At 45.6% G+C, this 11,347-nt stretch overlaps 2 protein-coding genes across 4 annotated transcripts; both read right to left on the minus strand.

Annotated features, from left to right (window-relative positions):
* Positions 1–2,276: 2,276 nt before the first annotated feature.
* Positions 2,277–7,686, minus strand: LOC117964289 (rRNA methyltransferase 1, mitochondrial-like). Of its 3 annotated transcripts, XM_058998198.1 has the most exons (6): positions 6,797–7,686; positions 5,920–6,013; positions 5,361–5,481; positions 4,786–4,905; positions 3,218–3,278; positions 2,277–2,718 (listed from the first exon to the last, which is right to left on the minus strand). In XM_058998198.1, exons 1-5 carry the CDS (start codon positions 7,684–7,686, stop codon positions 3,241–3,243), a joined length of 1,263 nt encoding a protein of 420 aa, XP_058854181.1. In that variant the 3' UTR covers positions 2,277–2,718; positions 3,218–3,240. The 3 variants fall into 3 exon arrangements, with proteins under 3 accessions (XP_058854181.1, XP_034763380.2, XP_034763381.2); XM_034907489.2 differs by lacking the exon at positions 3,218–3,278; XM_034907490.2 differs by lacking the exons at positions 2,277–2,718; positions 3,218–3,278 and adding an exon at positions 4,381–4,686.
* Positions 7,373–10,903, minus strand: LOC117964288 (dehydrogenase/reductase SDR family member 13-like). The gene is made up of 5 exons (XM_034907488.2): positions 10,596–10,903; positions 10,325–10,443; positions 9,858–9,981; positions 9,370–9,690; positions 7,373–8,887 (listed from the first exon to the last, which is right to left on the minus strand). Exons 1-5 carry the CDS (start codon positions 10,720–10,722, stop codon positions 8,628–8,630), a joined length of 951 nt encoding a protein of 316 aa, XP_034763379.2. The 5' UTR covers positions 10,723–10,903; the 3' UTR covers positions 7,373–8,627.
* Positions 10,904–11,347: the final 444 nt, after the last annotated feature.

The raw sequence follows: 11,347 nt of genomic DNA on the forward strand, positions 1-11,347 counted from the left end.
CGTGCAGATAATGAAGGTCTTGGAGCCAGTCCGTGCTGAAAGCTGCACAGACGCTTCACACGCTGCTCAGTGAACGTAGACACTCTTTTGTTTTGTCTACTCAGAGCTGGGCTGACACCGCACGGTTTAAAAGGAGTGTTTAACCAAGTTTTTTAAAAACATCTTCTGTTTTGCAGAAGTTACACGCTCACTGAACTGGGCCCGTTTCTTTCTGTTGAAGACACGATATGTTAAGTGTTACTGTCATGGCATTTCTTCCCGTGCTGTAGGTCACATTTACTCCAGCAGTCTAACTGCAATCCGTTCTGGTAACCTAGAGCACAGGAAGGGAATCTACGCTCGTTCTTTTGTTTTTCATGTACTCATGCAAGGCGTGTGGTCTGGCGTGTGTTTTGCCATTGCTGGTAATGCTGTGGTCTTGGCCGTGCCACTGCTGGTAATGCTGTGGTCTGGGTTGTGTTTTGCCATTGCTGATAATGCTGTGGTCTGGCTCGTGCCATTGATGGTAATGCTGTGGTCTGGCTCGTGCCATTGCTGGTAATGCTGTGGTCTGGGGTGTGTTTTGCCCTTGCTGGTAATGCTGTGGTCTGGGGTGTGTTTTGCCATTGCTGGTCATTTGTTTGTGTTTCATGCAAAGTGGATTCAGGTTTGAGTACTTTGTGACAATATCGTACACCTAGAACAAGGTGATCTGCGCACAACATGCAAACAGTAAAAAAACTAAATAAATTTGAGCAAGGAAGCGCTGGCAAAACCAAACTTCAGCAACATCCAATCCTGAATGCACCTTTCTGAAGCCTACATTGCTGGCATGCAAGGAAAAGGTTCAGTGGCGAGGAAAGTGTATTTTTAAGACGCTGGTCTATCTGATACTGGGGTTTAAACTCACCGTTTCTTTTAGTTGCCAGAGTTACTGCCCGTCAATTCCTCAGAACAGGTTTCCGGTCTCCGACACACGGCACATTAAATGTGTGAACCTAACAGGCTCAGCTCCCGCATGCGGCAGCGGCTGCTAATTCCATACGCTGCTGGTAAAATTAGTGACAGAGACTGATTGTACAAACTCCGTGTCATATTTAACTAACAGCAGTTACCCATACGTTTACCCAACGCTTCCTCCTCGCACCCAAGTTCAGCGCAAACCTGACCAGAAGGAGAGGCCCTTCGCACTGACCCTGCCAGCGCTGCAGCTGGTCCACAGCTTAAACAAATCAGTTTGCAGGCTTTTTTTTATTCCATCCCTCCTGTTTGTAATTAAAACAAAAACATTGCTAATTAACGTCAGAACAGCGAACCCTCAACAGAGGAAAAAAATCAACTGTGCTGCAACCTCTCTCCGGCAGGAATGAAGGTGAGAAAAGTGATCTGAGCGGATTTCAGCGTGCTGTAGCGTGTTTGTAAACATCGTTAATCACGGATTAGCAGACCGGGATGTTAATTGCACCTGTGGAAGCAACGAGACCCCAAGGTTGATTCTATTTACTAGATGTTATTATCGCTGTGGAGCGACTGGGGGATAGCTTGCTCCTGCCTGGAGGGGGGTTTACTTCGGAAAAACAGGCTGCGCTCAGACGCCAAGAAGCTGGGTCTTGTTTTTTTTTTTTTTTTTTTTTTAACACCTTCTGTGTTGTTTCAGTCCACTGACTGCATTTAAATAGCTGCATCCCACTCTTTCCTAAGCCAACGACTTCCCGGGAATACTGTTTAATCTACAGAAGAAAAAAAAAAAGCAGAGAAAAACAGAGGAGTTTTACATCGTGTGCACAGAATCACAGCTTGGTGCTGCATTTATTCCAACGCCTTAACCTGCCAATCATACAACAGAACTAAACGGCAACCGTACATGCAATGGGATCAGTCATACACTGAAGAGAGTGACGGTACTGTATATTCAGAGTGACTGAAGTGAGTGACAGTACCGTATGCATCTATATTCAGAGTGGCTGAAGCGAGTGACGGTACCGTATGCATCTATATTCAGAGTGGCTGAAAAGCTTCCAGATGAAAAGGGGTTGCTTTCTTTATGTTTCAACTTGGTGTTTTGTTGCTCATTAGGGTGGATTACCTGAACACTACAGAGTGGAGGCCCTGAGCAGCACAACGTGAGGGATATTCTTTACAACAGCGACCCTAATGTGACTCAGCTCCCCTCTCTACAGAGCAGCCACATTTCAAACAGGAAGGCCACTGGCCTTTAAAAAATTACCAGTGCAGGAATATGAAAGCTGTTTAGATGTTACCCTTCTGGTATTTGAAGTGATTTGAACAAGCAGAACTTTTTTTTATATATATAAGTTTTTATTTCACATTAGGCTAAATGATTACTCATACGCATGGCTGATTAAAGCAATTCTATTAAAGGATATTATAAATGCAGTTTGAGTTGAGGGCCCATCCCCTGCCAGGGCAATGCTGTGGTTTCCCTGGAAACCGGTTTGCTCTTGTATCGCTGGCGAAGGCACGCCACGCTTCAGTGCCGTCTGAACAGTCTTCACATGCTGCAGGAAAGGGAGCCTGCTCCCCACAGCGCCCACAACACAGGGCCGTGCGAATTAGCATAGTCAATCAATGCAGGTTTTCAACGGGCCGGCTGCTAATTGATGGAGTAATCCAGTGCTTAAGTACTGTACGCAGGGATCAGGTCCAAAGCAAACACAAAACCGGGAAGGCATCAGAGTTTCATTCTCTTACAGGACACAAGAGAGTGCAACAGAATACCTACAAGAGAAAGAGATGAAGAAGAGGAAAAATCAATAAGCAATGTGAAGGCTAACCAGCATGCGCTGCAGTGACTAGTGGTGGGAGAACAGCCCTATTATCTGAGCACCTCAGTACAAGCCAGACCCTTCAAACACCGAGTTCTGTAGTGTGAGGGACTGCTGTGCAAACAGAACACGCACAGGAGAGATCAGAAAAGGTATTTGCACTCAAAACCAATTTGCACTTTTATTTTCTCTTCCTAAAAAAAAAAAAAAAACAACCAACAATTCAGGCACACAGTACATGCAAGTCCAGGTTTCACCTGCCCCAGTTTTATACTTTTCTAGGATTACCCTCACTAAATAATATTAGGTACAGACGAGTGCTAGTCTGGGTCTGTGAAACCAGCCTTTTGAGTTTTATTTTACTTTCACAAAAAAAAGGTCAGATTTACCCTTTTCTGTATTGCCAGTGCGAAACCTCTTTAAAAACTGTAAATTAAAACAAGGCAACTCACAAATGTTTTTCCTATAAATGTCTTTATTGCATGGGATCCAGCACCGTCGATGACTCCTCATCTAGAAAGGACAGAAGACCTGAAGCCCAGTGTTTCAGCTTTACTTTACGTTTGCAATTGCGGTCGGAGTGTTTTTCTGTTAGCATTAGGGTTCTGTGTCGAGTGCACAATTTAATGAGGAATTATTCAGGTTGCTAAAAGGGTGTCAGGAACCTTCCAAATATAATCACGTCACTGCAACAGAACAGCTGCACATCAATATCCACCCAATGAGCTTTTACCTTAAAATAAACAATCACAGGGGTTAAAGAGAACCTCACGACTAAAGCAATAGAAAGTTTATTACGTTATTAAAAAAAACAAAACAAACACACCTTGGTGCAGCAAGAACTGTACACTGACTGGCGGCCCTGCAGTTTGCATTCACAAGCCACGATTCCCTGCTTGATCTGCAGGCTGCCAAACGTCATTATTATAAGCCGCTACCTGCTTATGAAGTGTGGGATGAGGACCAGGGAAAGGTTGAAGGCGCGGAGCAGAGCAACATGGCACAAGAATCGCTAAGTGTGTAGGGGATCAGTGATGAGCCAATATAAATGCACGGTCTCTATTAAAAGGGCTGGGTGGTGGCTTGTCATTTGCAATGAGAACAGGACTCTCTGCTATAGTCAGGGGACTCTCCTGCTGTCTGGGGCTCGCTGCAATCAGCGAACCCATGCATTTGTTCCAGCTCTGTTATGTTGAGCGAGATTACTGGCCTCAGCCTGCTGCAGATTGACAGGGGATAGTCCCAGCGTTTCTCACATGTGTTATACAGCACGGTTTTTCTGCTTCTCCAGCCTCGCTCAGTAGTTTCTATTTGTATGCAGTTCACGCCACGGGTATTAAAGTTCCCCCAGTCACTGTTCCATTCAGTGTATTGGATTGCAATCAATATTGAGGAATGCAGTGCCGCTGCTGTGTCTCTGTGTGAGATACACACTTCCAGTCTCAGGGCCAGTGGAAATAGGTCATCTTATAAGCAGAGATACAAGAATGTATTTTCCTTTGCACTGAACCAAACTGATCACATTAATCACTCATTGTGAAATCTATTATATTGTTTTATCAGATATCCCCCAAAGCCTTTTAACCCGTTGACGGGGGGGGGAGCATTATTCTGGATATGTAAATTCATGCATTAAAACAAGAATGAGGAAATGTATTTTATTTGAGTTGATTAAGATATCATCAAATCAATGAATAAAAAAAAAAAATTGTCCACATCTGCTTTGTTTATCGCATTCATTTATATTTTAGTGAAACATTCTTTCCCCAGCTATGACAGTGAATTGAAATGGTCTAACAGTATCTCTGGCTTTCATGAAGCACCAGCACAACTACGCCTGAAAGCAGAAGGAATCTGTTTGGATCACTGCATGTGGTTGGTTTCACAGACCCCGATTAGCTCTATTCTTGGGTTTCCTCACCTGAAATAGAACGAGGCGGTCCGGGATTAGTGCTGGAATCGGTGTCTGTGAAACAGTCATAACTGCACGTGTGTGAGAATGAAAACGCTGAAGACAAACCTGCAGCCACAGACACGTTCAAGGAGTCCATCCCCAGAGTGGGCTCTCCCCCGGGAGGAATGGTCAGCAGACAGCCACACAGAGCAAGCACCTCCGCAGACAGGCCAGACCCCTCGCTTCCTGAGCAGACAAAAATGAAAACGCTTTCGCTCAGAACCCTGCGCATGAGACTTCGGGCAGGGCCCAATTCACAGAACTTTCAACTCAAACACTGTTTAAAGGCTCTGGAAGGTTTTGGAATTGGTGTTAAGTTGTAGGACTGTTTGTTTGAACACACACACACACACACACACACACACACACACACACACAGACACAGACTTCACAAAACTAGGACTAGCAGAAGAAAGTCTTCTTCCTGTTCCTCTCAACCCGCTGTACATTAGCCAGGTTATCTGACGATCACAGCAAACTTCAAATCACCCGGGTAAAGTAACCCACGCAGAACACAGCAAAGCAAAGCAAAGCAAGGGGCCTTCACCTGTTTAAGCAGATTGCAAACATTTCTCTCCACAAACACTTCACACAAAAATGAAAACCAGTGGCCTCTTGTGCATCTCTGTTTTGAACCCTACCGAGAGCGAGGATGGTGGGCTGGCTCCAGTGAAACTCAGAGCATGGGAGGACCGGAACGTGGACGGCTTTCGTGGCTGTGCCCACCGTTCCAATCACCTGCCAGCCACCGGCAATCTGGGTCTAACACAGAAAAAAAAGTAACAATGTTACACACTGCAATAGCATTTACCATGTGCAGAAAAACCATTGCTAACCTGTTTCCATATGTATTGTGTTAATTATCATTATGCATTACCACACTGCTATTGCTCAGTCTAGAAAACGAACGTGAAGCTTTACATGTAATTCTTTATTACACAGAATAAATAGGGCATCCAGAACAGATCCACTGCTGTCATCTACCCTGCAGAGAAATAAAAAGAGGAAAAATACTGGACCGCAATGATGGTGCAACACTGCCCCCTGCTGTACACACAACACATGACAGCTTTCTGAAAGCTACCCCAGCAGAACCAGAGTTGCAAACGGTAGACGCTCTGCTGTGTATTGAAATAGCAAGGCCCTGCTTGATGTAACAGGATGTATATTATTGCATGTTAAAATCGAGGGTGGTGATACCTTAAGCAAATCTGGAAGGTCATCAGAGCCATAAACTGGCAGGGCCTCCATTGCTCCAGCACTGGCTTTGCTTACCACAGGAGACAAGGGACAGCTGAGAAAAAACGAGGATCACATAAAAATCAGACTTTTGCACTCGCGGAGATATCTATAGATCCACTGTAGATGCTGTGGTCTTTGAAATATTACAATAGGATCAAACCTGCATTCTGATTAACTGTTAAATATTAAAACACACTGAACAGACGCACACACACACTGTTTGAGACACTCTTGTTCAAACCCCCCCCCCCCCCCCCCTTATTTCAGGGCTGGTTTCACAGACTGCGAGTAGCACTAACCTTGTTATTTCCAGGGTTAGTGCTGTTCGCTGTATTCACGCCTCCAACATTTAGATCAAGTGATCAAACCCAGTGTATTGCTTTTTAATCCCATTCCACTCCTGACCCTCCAGTGACCCCTGCTGGATGACTCGCCACAGTGCAGTAGAACACCTCAACGTGTTTGACTAACTCAGGGGTGGAAAATAAGAATCCTGTTGCACAGCGGCTTCACCCATTGCACGTTTTACTACAAGCTTGATTAGTGTATAAACAGCAAGCCCAGGTGTGTCTTATTACAGTAAAACCAGGAATGGATCAGACTGCTGTGCAATGGGAGTCTTAATCAGGGATGGAAATAAGATTCCTATTGCACAGCAGTTTCACCCATTCCATGTTTTACTACGAGCTTGATTAGACACAGTGCATAGGCAACAAGCTCAGAGGAGTCTTATTAAACTTGAAGTAAAACCAGGAATGGATCAAAGCGCCACGCAATGGGAGTCTTACATTTCCATCCCTGCTAACAACTCCTTTCACGAATGCACTGTACTCACCTGTTGTGAAGACTGGCCACAACTCTGTCCACTCCCAGAAAATAAGCGGTGCGCAGGAGCGCACCCATGTTCATGGGATCCTGGATGCCTTCCAGAACCAGCCACAGCGACTGTCCCGGGGTGCACTGAGCAATGCGCTCATTATCGGCCACGTATCCGAGAGGGCTCGCTTCCAAACACATTCCCTGATGAACTCGACCCCCGCACAGCCCGTCCAGTGCCCGTCTGCTCGCCTGCTGCACGGTCACGCCCAGGCTCTCAGCGAGCCGATAGATCTCTCGCACCTCCGGCCGCTGCTGGACCCGGCTTTCTTTCACGTACAGCCCGTGGAGTGCTCTCCGGCCGTGGGCCAGTGCGAGGTAACAAGGGGAGACGCCAAATACAATTTCGGAGTCCTTGTTTTTCATATTACTGTAAGCTATACCGCTAGGCGAGCCCGTCCGCTTGGGGCTTGGCGTGTCCTCGTCTCTCAGTCGTTGCAGCTCATTGGCGACAGTGGCCCTGTTCCGTAGTTCAGGTTTTGGGATTTTCGTTGACCACTTTTTGTTCTTTATGAAAGTCTGTTGTTTTTGCACGCTGTAGCTCTTGGCGAGCACAGAGGGGTGTCTGATAGCCTTGGCAGCATAGCTGAAGTCCCTCGTGTTCGTTTTGAGGTCGTCTTCATCACTGGCAGGACCTAACCTGTTTTTAGCAGCCGTGTCTGCCCCTCTCATTCCAGCCGTCCTGGGTTTAGAATCGTCATTTTCATGGGTGCAAAAGCTCTTCCTGGAATGTGTATATGAAATGCAATTATCTAAACTGGTACCCCCGGCACGCGTGAAACCAGAGGGCTTCCTCCAAAACCATCTACTGAAACCAAACGCACTCTGCAGCCGCCGTAGACTCGTCATCTTGGAGTATCTTCTGCTGACCCACTTAGTTAAAAACTAAGAACATGTATTGCGCGTTAAACTGTGTGACTCTGCTGAGGCGCAGCACGCAAGAAAGACTGGGGTGTTTAAATCGTCTTTTGAAGAACAAATATTGATGCGCCTGTCAAATACAAAGGAAAGCAGTTATCCATAAAGTCAAGTCCTGTCCGCATAGAGTGGAAACTACCAACTGCAGTCAATTCAATTATTTTTGCTCAACATACTCTGCAGGAAACATACCGCGCTTACAAACGTGTTTGTGTGTGTGTTTTGAAAATAAAACACCGAATACAAAACGTTTAAATTATGTCGTTTTATTTAATAATTATGACAGCGTTAGTTCGCTATATTATTATTAACAAAGTAGTCTTCCTATCGCTATTGGACCTCATATGGTCCTCATTATATTGCCCAAACAGTTTAAATGAGGGATGGAGATATATATATAATTAAAGTACGCACTGAAATTCTAAGGATAGCTGAACCAACCTCCTGCCTTTATAACCACGTCCCTTTCCTGCAACAGACCCACGTGTAGGAAATGATGAAGTCTCTGCTTCTTTTCTTTTTAAGGTGAAAACAAAAGGAAACGGCGCCCTCTGCTGTTCCTTCCATGGAACTACACCGCTCTCCACCCAGTAGTCTGTATACCTGTGTGTTGGAATTCCTAAGCGTGTATGGAATGTGCATTTCAGTGTTTGGTACACACCTGTATTTTAACTGTCTTTACTGAATTCCGTAATATACAACACCAGTTAGCTCTCTAAAACCATACACAGTATGTTATCCTATACCATTTAAAACCACAACCATGTTAAATGTTTCTAGTAGCTTGGGTATATTTAGCTTCAGGTCCCACACAGTGATGGTTCACAGCAAGCTTCGATGTGGTGCCAGTCGCTAATCCCAGATCAGCCGGCTCAGACGAGTCCCGCCAGCCTCTCGCTGACCTCCCACAGCTTCCTGGCGACCCCGTCGTCCCGGGCATGGGTGCCCACCTCCTGCACGCTGCAGTCTGCAAAGTAACGGCCGCTGAGCACCTCGATGCCCTCCTGAACCGCGCAGTGGATGGAGGTCTGAGCGCCCCCCTCTGGACCCTGGAAGAACAGCCTTGCGAAGGGGATGAAGAACAGCTTCTGCCAGGTCTCCATGTCTCTGAAGACCTCGGTGTAGACAAACCCTGCAGGACGGGGACAGAAAGACAGGGTTAGCTTACAGGCACTGCTGTCGCTCAGTGACTGGGGTTTGACTGTCACACATTAGACAATGCAGGGGTGGAAATAAGACTCCTACTGCAGAAGTGGCCTGTCGTTCCACTCCAGGTTTAGCTGGTACAATTATATAATGAACTACTTCAGGGTCTGCATGTTGGTTTTCAGTTAAACAATTTAGAACAGGGTTGGAACAAGACCAGGTGTGGATGGGCAAACGTTGGCCACCCCTTGTCCTATTGCCTAGCAGTTTCAGCCATTCCAGGTTTTACTGTGACAAGCTTGATTAGCCACAGCATATAGGCAATGGATCAGACTGCTATGAAATGGGAGTCTTGTTACAATGTAATGTAATATTAGTTATATGACAAAAAAAAAAGTTTTGTCCTATTGTAACAAAAACTTGGCTGTAATGAAAACCCTTGTAGATCTGGCTGCAGATCCCCCTCACCTGGGTGCACAGAGTAGCAGGTGACTGTGCTCCCTTCCAGCTTGTTAGCCAGCTCGCGGGTGAACAGGATGTTGCACAGCTTGCTGTGGCAGTACCCCTGCGTCTTCACCCAGGACGAGGAGTCGTGGGATACAGGGGTGCCCAGGGTGCTGAAATCCACTCTCCCGTAGCGATAAGCCATCGAGGACACGGTGACCACGCGGCCAGCCTCTGCCTGCTTCAGACGCTCCAGCAGCAGAGCGGTCAGCAGGAAGTGACCCAGGTGATTGACTCCGAAGTGCAGCTCGAAGCCGTCAGCGGTCTGGCCATGCCCTCCGACCCCTGCAGGAGAAGAGCGAGAGCAGAGAGCAGAGGTCAGGGCAGTAGTGCCCTGGCACTATCTCACTCTCTTCTACAGCATCACTGCAAACAGGAAGGTTTAGCGCTGCTGCTTCTGAGGTAAGGAAGGTGGATATATGAAAAGGGACGCAGCTCTTCTCGAAGCTCACCTGCGTTATTGATGAGAATGTCCAGCCAGGGCTCCGTTTGAAGGAATGTTTCAGCGAAGGATCTGACAGACTGCAGGCTCGCCAGGTCCAGCTGCATGAACAGCACCTGGTGATTGCTGCTCTCCTGTAAAACGAATTTGTTGCAGATATTTAGGGGCAGGTAAAATAACAGAGAGAGGAGGAGACTGTAGTTCTGCTTGAAAATCTGGTTATGCAGATTCAAGTCAAATTCGAGTGTACATTTCTAAACCAGTGTTTTGGTTATAATAATACATCAAGATGCATGGGCCAATTTTGCAGGATAAAAAAAAAAATGTTCATTTTTATTTTAATTTGAAAGTGCATTGAGTCTGAAGAACACCGAGGCCGTTAAGGGTAAGCTGCATTACAGTAACAGCAATGCGGGCACAGTAAGGGGGCTGTCCCACTGTGCGGTCCGGTTATTCTATCACGTTCTGTTCGATTACCTTTCTGATGTCAAACACGGCCGCTTCCGCTCGCTGTTTACTGCGGCACGCCAGTATGACTCTGGCGCCTCGCTTTGCAAGATCCAGAGCGGTCGCCTTCCCAATGCCAGTGTTGCCACCTTGAAAAGCAACAAACAGAAATTCAGGAATAAAAAAGAAAGACAAAAGAAAACTGTAGCGCATCACGATTTGCAGCGAATCCATTCCGAACCATTTCAAGTTGATAATAGTAATGCAAACGCATCAGTCTGTCCCTCTCTCTCTCTCTCACCTGTGATCACTGCTGTTTTCCCCACCAGCGTTGCAAAACTTTTGCATTTTGGACCTTTGAAAATATTGTAATAAACCAAAATATAAACTGCAATTCCAATCCCTACAACGACTATGGGACCTGGCATGACTAGTCTTATATAGATATAAGAGAGAGAGTGTCAAATAAATAACTATATGGCGTCACTTTCTCCGAGGACTGTGCTAAACACTAGCATGTACAATTACAAGGTGCGTTGATATTTCCTATGTCGGCTATGCGCTCTCGATGTTACTTCCCTGTTTACTTTCTATTGGCAGTAGTTCTGATTTCTTCCGCTAGAGGTCCTCAGTTGACATTATTGTGTATGGTAGCCCTCAAGCGACAGAATACATTCCAGGCATCACGAATGTTTGTTTTGTTTTGTTTTGTTTTGTTTTGTTTTTTTTAATAGTTTTATTATTTGTAAAAACACAAAAGCGTTTTTTAAAATATTACACAGGGATTATAACCCATCCGAAAATAAAAAGTGTATTTGTGTTGAATGCCTCGAGTCTTAATTGGTCTGTTGCAACTTTAAGGAATAGAGAAAGTTAATGTACAATTACTACACCGTTAACAGAAAAATAAACTTTCACATTCTTAATCGAAATCTTCACAAGACTGTTTTAAAATCTCTTGTATGACGCACAGTAATTCTTAAGGGAAATAACTACACCGTACTGTCAATGACTGACAGAGAGACCACACACTTCCATACACACAGCTGCATT

Source organism: Acipenser ruthenus, chromosome 24, assembly GCF_902713425.1.
Source record: "Acipenser ruthenus chromosome 24, fAciRut3.2 maternal haplotype, whole genome shotgun sequence".
NCBI classification, from domain to species: Eukaryota; Metazoa; Chordata; class Actinopteri; order Acipenseriformes; family Acipenseridae; genus Acipenser; species Acipenser ruthenus.